At 39.0% G+C, this 14,251-nt stretch overlaps 1 protein-coding gene across 2 annotated transcripts in view; it reads right to left on the reverse strand.

Annotated features, from left to right (window-relative positions):
• The window catches only part of STAG1 (STAG1 cohesin complex component), a 177,794-nt gene that overhangs the window by 48,074 nt on the left and 115,469 nt on the right, over positions 1 to 14,251 (reverse strand). For both annotated transcript variants that reach the window (XM_065844443.2, XM_071812389.1), the window contains 3 exons: positions 8,260 to 8,358; positions 2,555 to 2,634; positions 767 to 874 (listed from right to left, as the gene is read on the reverse strand). In XM_065844443.2, the coding sequence (XP_065700515.1) occupies positions 767 to 874; positions 2,555 to 2,634; positions 8,260 to 8,358 (287 nt within the window). The remainder of the gene's footprint in view (positions 1 to 766; positions 875 to 2,554; positions 2,635 to 8,259; positions 8,359 to 14,251) is intronic.

The following is a 14,251-nucleotide window of genomic DNA, read 5'->3' on the forward strand; positions in this document are numbered from 1 at the left end:
AAGTCATACTTAAATGTAAAAAATGAGGTGAGATAAACTCCACCTCGAATGCCTCAAGTAGATTGTAACTTATTGAAGTGGAGTGCCAGCTCCTACGTGTTAGCAGAGACCAGGAAAAAATGTGTGTTAGGAATGGGACAATCTCCTCTCAATGCTGTTTACCTTGAGAGATCTTTATAGAACACTGCATCCTATCTCTTTGTAAAGAAAAGTTCGATAAAGTTTTGTCTTCATTTACCTTCGAGGCATTTTTCAGAATTATTTTGTCACATGTTGATTAACAAAGGAATTTCAGTACATTTTTTTAAAAAGAACCTAACCCTTTCCTGTGACTTGTAAAATGTTGTGTAGGAAACTAAATGTAACTGAATTCACAATTTTGAAATAAACTGGTTTCAAACTTTGTAAAAATGATGCCTGCCTGTCAGTTCATCAGGGAGGTATAGGTCCTATATACATATACACAACAGTAATTCAGCAAGAGCTGCAGGACTTAAATAAACTTTAGAGGTTTATGCAGCCTTTGTATATTTAGTCCTTGAGGAGTTAGAAGTTATCTGAATTATAGAAATAGAAAAATAAAAACTCAGTTTCTTCAAGTCTTTAGGTCTTGAATTTAAACAACAGAATAAGCCTGTGCTTTAAATTAAATACCTGATCTGTTAAATTGGACTATTTCACTCTATTGCTGCTTTGATTTTTGATCTTAGCTCTCCTAGGAAGCAATCACAAATCTGGTCTGATTCCAGGCCAACTGATAACTTACTTTTTGTGAAGGAATTCTCCAGCTGCTACTGCAACAGGCCGGTGTGCTGAATACACCAAGTGATAAACATTCTCACAGTCTTCATTTGACAGAGCTTCTTCGCTTCCACTGAAAGAGTCAGAAAGTAACAAATGGTTTATTTCAATTTCCTCACCTCCCAGAACTTACTTTTGACAGCTACGAGACTGATTTCCTTTATACAAAATCCTAAATGGCTGAACACTGACTTCAAGGATATTTGGTTCAATTTCCAAATACAGAGATATTTAAGGTACTTGTAAGTTTGTCTGATTTCCTTAACCCAGTTGTATCAATATAGACATAAAAAAACATTATGAAAAAAATGTCATCACTACTTACAAATCTTGCCCTGCTTAATTACTTAGACCATCACACTAACTACAATGCACATATCACGTTAGGATTGAATCATGGTGTGCATTTAGAATGACAACGCTGATACAATAAATTGTCCATCACTTTTACCATTGTTATTGTACTGACTAGACTTAGACTAGATTTTCAACATCAAGGAACTCAATCTGATCATACCCTGCTGTGCTGAATAAAAGATGATTGAAAGATTGGGGTTTGTAATTATTTATTGACAAGAACAAGCCACGTTTTACCCTTCTCTTGGGTAAACGACATAGGTGGGATTCTGCAGTTCCTGAGCTCGAAGTAGATTTTTCTTTTGAGTTTTCTGAAACTCAAAAAAACTTCCATTTTTCAGCAGTATTCCTGAAAAATGCCATGATCATGGAACAATTATATTCCATCAATGGTATCAAAATACCACCACTGTTGCACACAGGAATGTTACTCCCCTCCTTGCTTAGTCAGTATTCATTGGAAACATTTATGTATCAGGACTCTATATGTAATAATTTGCCTTCATACTACAAATAATTTTTAAATGTCCATTTCCCATCACGATTGTTCATGACACCTTTTTGGAGTTCCTACCTGCCAGAATATTGCCCTGTGCTGTTCAACACGACCCATTCTTCTAGGGCTAAAAGTATTTAGCTACATTTTCATCATGCAATGAAGGAGAAAAGAGGAAAAAAAAGGCGCACTAGATCATTTTGGACCTAAAAATCTTAATGCGTTCCCAAATGCTACTAATAATGCAGGGAATAGATGTGTTGTACATCTTATTTATGATCATGTTTGTTATATTTGCTTTAAAAACATAACAGTAGAAACATGATTTCCTTTCTTCCTAATATTACAAGTCAAATACCTGTAAAGCAGAGTGACACATAAAGATGAAGTCCAGACTTGTTTACCAAGAGGGAAAGCTAGTCTAATCCTTCACCCAAAGCCTGCATGTCCAAAAATGCTCTTTCAAGTAGTGCCACTGGGTATAAAGTATGATGCAGAAATTCTATACATCTGTTCGTAAAACAGATTTTCTTTAAGACAGGTTTTACTGAATGTACGATAAAAGCCTAGCAGCGCTCCTCCAGCAGGACACTCGTGAGGCTGCTGTGGCCAGGCTGGGGGCCTGGAAGATAAAAGGTATAAATGCCCTTTCACATTTCTCCACAACAGAGACACTAATAGTCTCAATACATGACACATTTTCACACTTTACCTACTGTATTTCCACAAGATGGAATAACTTACTTTAGCTTCGTAACCATATTATTACATATTCAGTTCAACTTCATACTAAATGTAAAGTAACAGATTCACTTCATTACACAAGCAAAGAAATCAAGTCAAATATTACTGGCTTAGGTAACTTTCAAAGGGAATATATTGGTTTTGAAAAGTACTCACTGTAGTATTAGCGTGACTAATCGAATGGCTTCCACAGCGACATCGTATTCCTTATCAAGTGTCATTGATACAATGCGATCCTGAAAAGGAATTTTATTACAATGACAAAACAGAAACACACAAACAGCTATCAGATGAAGAATCCTATAACTACAAAACAAATACTCTTGGGGAGAAAGATCTTTCAGCTAGACACTTGAAAGCTGTTTAATATTCAAACATTTAATGTGCATCTGAGGAAGCTGCGTGCTGTATGCACAATGGAACAACAGGCAGGCACACAGAAATGGCAAGGGCTTAACCAACAGTCCTTATCCTTGTGAGTTTTCCAGGAAAAAAGCAAGCAGACTTTGGGGTCAAAGTACTGTTCTGGACTGGTCTTATTTAACAGCTCTTTCCTGAAAAGGAATGTACTGGGGTTGGATGACAGGAGAAAAATTGCCCCCTTTATCCCCCTGAAAACAAATCATCTGAGAGCAGTGAATGCTGCATATATGTGTGCTTGGAAACACTGTGAAAAAAACAAACACACACCAACACCTGAATATATGCGTCTATGTATTGCCTATAAAGTTGTGGCCTTCACACCCGGCTACATCTTAAGCAACATCTTAAGCTGATCTCCAGAATTACACTACAGAACTTCTGCAGGCAAGTGGGAAATTCTGTGACTTTGCTTCGTATTTTCCTAAACTCTTTCTCCTGGAGACAAGCACAGCAATTTCCAATCTAATGTAATGATTTCATAATTTCTAAGGACCCTGTAGTTATGAGAAGTCTCCTAAGGGTTTCTTTCTCCTTAGTTTCAGTTTGCTTACTGGCAACTAAAAATAGATGTGATTAGTGTATGTTGTCCTCCCCATCTGGGAGGAATTGCTATCCATCCATAAAAATGCAATATGTCTTGATGTTCTTTGCTTGACTGATCAAGTTAATGAAAAGAAATTGGGCCATCTGAAAATAAAACTTGATTTCTCTGGCTTGACCTGCTTCAGGAAGGACTAGGTACTATATGACATTTTGGGATGTGAAAAAATACAAATCAGCTTATAGAAAAGAAACAAGGGAAGTGTTAGGAAACAACAGTGGAAGTCACCAAGAACAGATTAGAACAAAATAAAGGTGTTCACCTCTTCTCTCTACTACTCCAGGCATTTAAAGGTTGAAGGTGAATATCAAGCAACTGATGTTATTTCAACATTGAAATTTAGGGCCAGTATGTAAAGAATGCACTGTGGCTGTCCCAAGTGCTACCTCTCAACAAAACCAGGTCTGTAGAGACACTTTGTGTCACTATGACTGAATGCACCTCTATCCATCACTGGGAGATTGGCATGCATTTAACTTTTACATCTGAACAGTTTTAGAGACTATTGAGAAGTCCATGAAGAGACTCAAACAGTAAGATAAGTTTCCAAACAGGAAATTCTGTGTATGGACATGACAAAAAATTTGTTGTCAATTTTTCCTAAGGTCCTGGACAAGGAACAACAACTAATATTCTAACAACAACATCAAGAGAAAGAACAGCCAGAGATACTGATCTGAAAAGCTTCAGTGAAATGTCATATATTCCCTCAAAGTGCATCTTGCACTCCAAGAGGCCACAGGGAGGGAACTGCACACAAGCATAAAACTCCTCCTGCATCTCTGAAGAAAACCTGGGAGGGATCTTCTCTCCCGCCTACAGTGCAAGAGCTGCTCTCTGGAGTCCTTTTGGACTTTGAGACTGACGGATGCAATAAGGTTTTCTTATCCAAAAAGACTGTTCTCTCAATTTTTCCCAGAAACATCAGGCTTAAAATAAAATGTGGATGCATGATTTCTTTTTTTCTACCAGCAGGTCTGTGTGATGGCCCCTGACAAGCAGGCACCAAGACCCTTGAAAATGAGACCTGAACACCTAATGTCTTTGGAAGGGGGATCTTCTGTGGTGTAGTAAGTTACAAACCCCAGCTGCTCCATCTGCTTCAACAGAAATTTCCTGTACCACCACAGAGCAGCAGAACAGGACACATGTCTGTTGTTAAAACTTTAAGGATTAAATTTCACTGTGTGCAAAGATCAGCTTGCAGTGATGTATTAGGCTGTGAATAAGGCTGTCTGCAGAGCAAATCTACCTCTTGGGCTGTGGAGACAGCACTGGCCTGCCAGGGGTCAGGGACGAGGGACAGAACAAAACAGCTGCATCTAAACCTGCTGGTGTCTTGACTTGGGCACTGACTGTAAAAGAGCTTCAGTTAATGTTTGTGTCACAACTTCCTGATGGAAAACAAAAGCCTCCTCTTTGATGGACAAATTTTCTTTTGATGAACCAAGCTCATTTTCTAGCATAGCTACTCCTAGGAACACAGATAAATGCTGAAAAGAACGTCTTTCCTTTGGAGAAGTGACATTATCAGATCCTCGTCACAGCTATCTGGGAGGTAGTGAAACATTAACACTCCACTAAAAGTCCTTCTGGATCAAATTAATTTATAATTTAAACAATCAGAAGATCTCTAGAGAGATTTCTCTTGACAGTCTGAATGGATTGAGCTGAAGACCAGCTGAACTGTGCAGGTCGATTACAATCTGATGAGGAAATAGAAATAAGCAGCCATGGAACTGAGAACGGCATCTAGATCAATTATTTTTCAGAGGGTGGTGGTAGAGTTTGTGGTGGATACATTTAAGTAATGTATCACACATACAAAAGGCATTAATTTGAAACTCTACTCCATCCTGGTGCCAAAGGCGACATCCCTGTCAGCACAGCTGTAAATCCCAGTGCAGGCACTTGGGCAATGCCAGTTTTTTGTTCTCTTGATGTGGCTGGAAACTGGTAAAATGCCCTGTTAAATGTATCTGTTCTCCAGGTTCACAGAGACTTTGATCTCACCTTTTTATTTCATAATGATACAGATTTCTGTATTGAAAACAGAATCACAGAATCCCAGAATATCAGGAATTGGAAGGGCCCTGGAAAGCTCATCCAGTGCAATCCCCCCATGGAGCAGGAACACCCAGCTGAGGTTCCACAGGAAGGTGTCCAGGCGGGTTTGAATGTCTGCAGAGAAGGAGACTCCACAACCTCCCTGGGCAGCCTGGGCCAGGCTCTGACACCCTCACCGGGAACAAGTTTCATCTCATATTTAAGTGGAACCTCTTGTGTTCCAGTTTGTACCCATTGCCCCTTGTCCTATCATTGGTTGTCACCCAGAAGAGCCTGGCTCCATCCTCCTGACACTCCCCCTTTATATATCTGTAAACATTAATGAGGTCACCCCTCAGTCTCCTCTTCTCCAAGCTAAAGAGACCCAGCTCCCACACGCGAGATGCTCTACTCCCTTAATCATCTTTGTTGCCCTGTGCTGGACTCTCTCCAGCAGTTCCATGTCCTTCTGGAACTGAGGGGCCACAACTGGACACAATATTCCAGGTGTGGTCTCCCCAGGGCAGAGTAGAGGGGCAGGAGAACCTCTCTGACCTACTGACCACCCCTTTCTAACCCACCCCAGGTACCATTGACCTTCCTGGTCACAACTCACAATGCTGGCTCATGGTCATCCTGCTATCCTCCAGGACCCCCAAGTCCCTTTCCCCTGCGCTGCTCTCTAATAGGTCATTCCCCTTTAATGGAACATAAGAAAGACAAGGATTCCTAACAGGGTTCCTTTTCCTCTGAACTTTTTGACTGGAATTAAAATTTCTTGTGCAAGACAAGAAGCAATGCAGGCTAACCTGGCTCCTAACAAAGAAAACGGTCTATACTGTTAAAAAAGCCAGGAGGAAGAATTTGGAAGTTTCTTGTTACTGCAGTTTTTTGAAGCTACTGAGGAACTACTTCTCCAAGTGCCTCCAACTGTCCTGAGTTTTGTAGGTAGATGGGACAGGTTCAGGCTCAAAGCAGCATCTTCTCTTACAAATTGAAGGAGGCTAAGAGAGAAGCATCCAGTACACTCAATGACCTAAAAGGTCTTTTCCAACCAAACTGATTCTATGATTCTACATCTTCTAGTAAAGAGAAACAGATACAGAGACCATGAGAGTTTTAGTGGCCTATCTCAAAATAAATTGAATCACAGAAGGAGCAAATATAAACAAATCTGTAAGTCTGCACAGATGGGACAAGAAAAGCTGCAGATTTGGAGGATTTATTTTTCTGGAATGTGAAGTAGTATTTCTGGTTGCCCTGAGATGATAAGCAAAGCAAACCAAACCTATGGAGGCATTACAGAAGAAGTCTGAGGTCCAAACCTGTTTGCCAGGAACTCTTCTATCAGTGGAAAGTTTGTCTTTATTGCCAATAGTCCCAGAAACTGACCTTATAAAATGAGAAGAATATAGACCCTGAAGTGACCTCACAAAATGATCCAGTTTCATCTCCTACTTTACAGTCAACTTTACCAAGTTCATTCCTGACATATATTTATTTAATCTGTCCTTAAAAATACCAAATGAAGGAGATTATTAATAAAGAGTCTGCTCTATTATATAATTTTGGACAAAAAGCCTTAATATCTAGACTTCGCTGCAGTTTATGCATCTTTTTTCTCCATCTCAAGTGAATGTGGTAAAAGGCTGATTACCATTATGTTTTGATTGTTTACCTACAGGGAAGATATGACAAGTTTCTATATTTTTGCTTTCCTAGATCAAACTGGAGACGTCAATAGTAACTGGAATGACAGACAAAAGCAGCGAAGCAGTATAAAATCTACAGTGAGAAGTCTCATTACAGTAGTTATTTATGAGTATTTAAATCTCCACTTTTTTTCTTAACTATTTTTCATCAGCGTTATAATAATGATTGAAACAAAAATGAATCAGCCAGCTCCACTTCTTTTTACATTAATTTTTCATCAGTATTACAATAATGATTTAAATGAAAAGATATTAAAATAGCTTTTCCTTGGGGTTAGCCTTTACCACAGTTCTGTGTTCTCCAGGACAGAAAAGCGATGGTACAAGGTGCCACCCGACGTGCTGACAGTGACCAAAAGCTTTCCTCGCAGGGCATCCAAACAGACGCAATTACAGTATTGCTACACTCATCTCTCCAGATACTCCACTTGTAAAATAAAGCAGCCACGCCACAAAGTGAATTAGCAGCTACCTTCTCATCAAGATATTAAGCAAAAAGCCAGTTTGTTTGTGCTAATAAAAAAGCCCAGGAGATATTCCTCCAGGACAATCATGCTCAGGGGTTTGTCCAAAAGCACAATGCCAGCTCCTGTTCTGCAGGAAGGTATTTCACTGTGTAGGATTTAGTGGTACAGATCAAAGTATCTATTCCTCCGAGCACAGGTACATATTCGGCTAAAAAACGCTCTTACAAACAATCTTTTGTTGCAGGCTATTACTTGAAGTTGTGTTTTGGATTGTGTGAAAAACCCAGTACGCGTATTTAAAATTCAATAAATCTAAAATTAAATAAGTACAAGCAGACTGAATAATGACAATATGTAAACTATCAATAATACAAACAGACAAATAATCATGCTGGCCAAGCCTGACGAATCTTTCAAGATAAACACTGTAAAACGAATTTGGCTTTAGCTCAGCATTCAGTAACACAGTTTTACTACGGCAGTTACAAGCCTTGTTGCAAACAAATGAGTTTATTTTTGCATTTAATATACATGACTCAAAGACCGCAACAGGATGAGACAGATGATACTTTTATTTTCTGTACTCCTTCCAAAAACTGTATTTCCTCTTACCTTGAATCTATTAGTGAACAGCTCCAGTTTTGGAAATAACTCTCTGTTGGTATACAGACTCTGAAGAGCTTTCAAACACTTCAACCTCACTTCACCTTGCTAAATAAAACACACTAAGATTAGCTGATAGAACACCCTAATCAAATGCACATGAATATTAAATAATATCACATTGTAATTTGTTTAATGTACAGTTTAAAATTTTATGCAAATGAGTTACCAAAGCTAATTTGCAATCCAGCTGAAACCCAAAAACCACATGCAGCTGCCTACAAACAATGTTAGATATTCTCCTTATTTGCATATATAAATAATTTAATGTACCATCAGCTAAATGTCTGTTAGCGTTTCTCACAAAAAGACAGTGCCTATGGATCAAGGTTTGTCGCCTATAGGAAGGTGGATGATGAAGAGAAGGGCTGGATCCCCGGGCCCAGGCATAGTGTTGGCAAATTATGGATTCTTGTTGAAAAATATTTATAGATAGCAAAAAGGTTACAAGCACAAATCTGCTCAGATATAAACTGTAGAGTTAACTGCACTGTAAACTTCTTTAAAATCGAGTACACTGCCAAGTCTGAGGCCTTAAGCGGCTCAAGAACTAATGCGTATTATTGAACTTTATAAATAAAACTCCATATCCAAAGGGCTTCATTTCTGAGCCTGTCTATTCTGTAATCAAGTCTGTATTTAAGAAACTGCTCAAGCTACAAACTGAAAGAACACTGAAAGACTGATACAAAAACAGAAGCTAAAAATCCTTAATTTTTAGTTTCTTTCTTCCTTCCCACCTATTTCAAAAATGTAAATAGAAAATATAAGAAAGGAAGGACAGAAGCTGAAAGGAGGATTTTCAGGAGAACTCTGCCTTGAAGAATGACTGTTCCTGAGAAATCGCATCTTCGTATCTGAGGAGTCTCTGAGCACTCATGCTCTCTTCTAGGGATCTTCTTGATTCCCATTGCAGAGAAAGTCAATGAGACCGAAGTTACATTTAAAGGATCTATCATAAGATCTTTCAAGGCACAAAGAACAACCTTCTTGAACAAAAATTTCATATGGATGTGATCAACTGCTAAAAAAGCACAGAGAAACACTGCTCTTTGTTCTTTTAATGGTACGTGTGTTGCAGGAAGGTTGTGTCACCCTGGTCCCTCTAGCTGAGAGCAGAGGTCCAGCAGGAAGAGGCAATCCCTGGAAACCGCTGCCTTCCTTAGCAGACAAATGACAGGAGGAAGACATCCTCTGATAGCAAAAAGATCTGGTTTTTACACTGTTGGTCAAGGATGGAATTCATCTCTTTGGAGACAGGAGAGCCCCTGCACATCAGCCTGCTAATCCTGCTAAGGTTCTGAAATAGAGTCAGGGGAGATTAGTGACAAGAACCCCCAGGGAAGCATCAACAGCCACGACCTGGAGAAGAACCTGAGCAAGGCAGAAGGGAAGGTGCACATGGCTACACAGCTCTCAAGTCTGGAATGGAGGAATAGAGATGTCCCACAGGGTAACTATGTCCCTGGAGTAACTATGAGAATCATGGAAGGAACATGAGGTTTTAACATCCCAAACACTTTTTGGGGAAAGAAACACAGCAGACATTTCTTGTCTAGCAAAGAAGTAAGTGGGTGGGAATGCTAAAATTAGAGTCATTCCTAAGAACTTAGGCCAGGGTCAAAGCTGCAAACACAATGATGCAGTGCTACAACAAGAAGAGACTTAGCTAAGAGATTAGCTTATTTCAACAAATGAATTAACTAGGAGGTCAAGTACAAGAGGAATACAAAATCCAGAAGGAAGATAAAATGAAAGAGGCCTGGGCACAGTGTGGAATGGACACAAGAGGTAATGAAGAAAACTTCCTGTAAATATCTTTGTCGCACAACAGAGAAAAGTTGCTTTGAAGGAAAAGGAAAAAAAATAATTGTCACTTTTTTGGTGCACAGTGGGTAGGAAAGGAAATAATAAATCAAAATTACAACACAGACTATTCAGATTAAGTGAAGAAGAACTTTTCAGTGCCAAACATTGTTAAGCACTCAAACTGCTACAAAAAGCTGTGGAAAACCCAATACTAGAGAGTTTTTGTAGAAAAAAAAAAAAGATCATCTGTGAGCAAGACTGCAGATACACAGTGAACTCAGCCTTGAGCAGGAAAGGAATAAGCAAAAATATTTCCCAGAGTAGATTTTAGCCCATTTTTCTGCAATTCTGAGCTGAAGCTCACGGTGAGTATGAGTCAACCTAAGGCAGCACAGATTTGCGACCTTTAATTCTGTCAAAGAAAACGAGCATCACTTTCCAGCCATTTTTGTGTAGTCACATCTACGCTTTATAGACAGAATATATCTGAAAGGAAAGCCTTGCTGTTTTCTAAGTAAATAATGGACAAAATGTTTGCAGTATCTGCATTCTAACAACTAAGACCTTCCATTCTCTGGAGTTTCATCTTCCAGAAAAATATACTTACTTGGGAGTTTTGTCCAAATCACAATTGTCAAACTTAATTATTACAAAATCCTGACTTCACCCACACTGTCATCAGTTCTACGCATGCCTCTTTCTCCAGTTTAATTTTTCCCGTAATTCCCCTTTTCTCAAAGCATTTTTAGATAATTAGTTATATATTTTTATTATTTTTGTTATTTAAAATTCTTTTTCATTAATATGAGAAATGCTTCACACTAATACTTAATTGTTAATGCTTTCTGTTAATTACCATTCAAAATCAGAACCTAAAACCAAAATATCAAATGTTTATCAACACTGTTAAATGACAAACATTTCAAATATTGTTCCCTATTTTTGTTGAGCCAATCCTTCAGACACTTCTGAGTTTTCAGGAAACACTGTTACTGCTGCTAACAAAGCAAAAAGCAATAGATACACCTTTCATGGCAGTGGTGTGGGGAGCCTACATTTGTCTGGGACGCTTGGGTCCTACTCAGAATTCTCTTTAATATGGCAGAGCTGTGAAGACGAATCCACGCTGATGGAAGCACAATGTTTTCTTATTTTTTACATGCTAATCAACAATCTCTAACTCTTGGGTGAGACTCACAGTGATCTATAGCCTGGCATTGAGCCCGCTTACATTCTTATTAATGTTCCACACAGCTGATACTTTTGAGTATTAGTTCATTGTTTCCCAATGAGAACCAGACGTCTCTTAACATTCAGGGATAGTGCAGCTCCAGAAATGGCAATTAAAGGTGCACTATGTCAGTTCAATGTCAGTTTCTATATAATCTTAATAAAAATCAAGCTTTATTTTTTTATCCTTTTAAGTTAGGATGTCATCAAAATGAAGTATTCAAATCCCATCTGTTCCAGAGGACCTTGTGTTCACTCCTCTCACAGAAATAGCCGACAAGTAAAGTAGAGGCATGTGAAGGAGAAAAAGGCCTTTTCTTATGTGTTAGGAACTGCTTTAAGAACCATGACTGTCTTGGTATCTAGAGACACAATTATGGTTTCAAATCAGTTCCATGGATCAATGAGGCAAGAAAATTAAGACTGGACAGTCTGATTTAACATTTTTTTTTTTTTAAAGGAGGTTCTTTTAAATGCAACTATATTATAGTTTTAGATATTTTTAATTTATGCTCCTAGATCCACAGGAATGAAAAAGATGGTTAAAAGGAGAGAAAGGCAGAACTAGAAACCCACATTCAAATAAGAAAGTAATCTATGTAAATAACAAAAACCTCGATAGACATTCATCTGAAATCTGGGACGGAGGTAGGATAAACATACAAAATATAGAGATTGCCCAAATGAGAGAACTAAACTTCTCTATCCTACCGCTCAAAGACTACACTGGAGCTACTACAAAGAAGTCTAAGAACTGTGTCTTCCCTGTGGTTTAATTTGTGTGTCATCTGAAGCAGAGTATGAAACTGCTCATGAATCTCTTGCACAGCTGCCTCCTCTCCTTTTTGTAGTAGCTTCCAGAGAAGTTAATCGGTGACCTCCATTCACATGAAATGGCAGTACCATATGACTGTTGTCTCAGCCTTCATGCTATTAAGGGATCTTGTACTTTTGGAGGGTTTGTGTCTTATTCCATCTTTTTTTTCAATATATTCTTCCAATTACACTGCCTTCCTCCTTTCTGTGCCTTGCCACGTGTCTCTCTGTCCATTCTCTCCTTTTTCAGCCTTTGAACATGGCTCACCTGCCTCTGACTCTTCCTCTATTCCACTTACAATCTGTCTCACTCTATACATTAAACATACACTGCATCAATACAAAAATATCACGTACTATGTATATCACAATATTAAACAGATTAGCTAGTGATTTGAAGACTGAGAACCCCAAGGCACTTCTGAAGCCTGCAGTGATAAATATTACAAAGCAAGCAGAGGTGGAAGAGTAGCCTGCTGGAATTCTTCTGTGTCTGGTCCGGATAGAAAACCTTTCTTTTTTACCATAACACTGTAATTTAAATTTTTTTCTAATATGAAATAACATTTCTTTTTAAGAACTGAGGTTAAATTAGATGTTAAGGCTGCAGGCAGATGACTAGACCCTGGCCTGAGGTTAAGCTAACTGAAGAGAATGTGAGAAACTCTTGGACACGACATGAGAAATCGCTGGAAGTGACAGGTACCCATGTGGGAAGCTGGCACCAGGCACAGGTGCCCTGAGGAATGGCTGCATTTCACAGATGGTTCCAGGGAGTTATGTGAGTAATGACGGGACTTCACAGCTGCTAGAAGGGGACTGAGAGTTGTGAAGTGTAACACTATTATTAATGTTAGATTCTGCTCACCCATTGGAAGCGCTGCTTTGTGGAAATGTTCTGCTAGGACAGAAGGTGTTAGAAAAAATCCACTGCAATCACTCAAGGGACAATTTAATTTTAATTAAAAGCCCTCCATCACACCTAAAATCCTAATCCTCTGACCTGAGCTGATGTCCCCAGTGATTTGGTAACTTGAAGCAATGATCTCCACTTCCTGAAGCCACCTCCTGGTGAGGCACACCAATGGTAAAAATGAGGTACAGAGATGGAGCAGCAGCTCTGCCCCTCAAAGCCCTGTGATGATTCCAGATTCAAGGTAAGATCCTTGCTAGCTATAGATAAAGCAAAAGGACCAGCAGCAGCTTCTTTCCATAGCAAAAGCTGACATCTTTCTAACTGATCTTGTTCAGACTTCAGCAACAGTGATCGAGTCACATCCTGAACATTAATATGCTGTCTGAAGTCATTGAAGAAATCACCTTTTTAAAGAATCAGCTGTTAACTACCAGTCATGCAAGTCATCGGAATGAACTTGCAAACTTTTACTTTTTTCCTAGAAAAAATGAATAGTCTGAATCAGGATGCTGGAATTTAATGAGAGTTTCAACAGTACAGATACGTCTTATCTGTTTTCCTTCAATAATGTTAGAAGAGTTTGGAGTAAAACAAGTGTTTCTAGTGGTTTTGATGAGAGTGGGAGGATGGCTCGTCCCATTTGCTGCCTGATGTACAAAAACCCCACCCAGTCAGAAGTGTGAAGTCCTGTTCTATTAGCGTTAGAAATGGGCTGCAGGAACCAAACGCTACTTAGGCCTGTTGCGACCCAGCAGAGGAACGTTATAGACACCAACTGTGGTGAGATAAGAAAGAACCTCTGGATATAAATATTTTGCCTCCACCTGGTGTTTCAACAATTTTTTGAAGTAAAATCTACAGAGAACCTCGAAGAGATTCTTCAAGAGAAAATGAATTGATGAGAATTCCAGGGGCTACTGTGCCAGTGATGTCTGTTGGGGACCCAGAGATGTTTTCTTTCCTCTAGCGCTGGGCAACATAAATGGAAGACACATTTGGAAATCTCTTTTCCATTCTGCTTCGGACACAAAGGTTCTCAAGGGCTATCCAAGGAGACCTCTCTTACTCTTGTTCTCAGAAGAACAGCACCATGGAAACATTTCTATTAAGACATTCTAATGGAGACTGAAAACACAAAAAGCACTTCAACCAAGCACACAGTTTAGGACT

This window comes from Patagioenas fasciata, chromosome 9 (assembly GCF_037038585.1).
Source record: "Patagioenas fasciata isolate bPatFas1 chromosome 9, bPatFas1.hap1, whole genome shotgun sequence".
Classification (NCBI taxonomy): Eukaryota; Metazoa; Chordata; class Aves; order Columbiformes; family Columbidae; genus Patagioenas; species Patagioenas fasciata.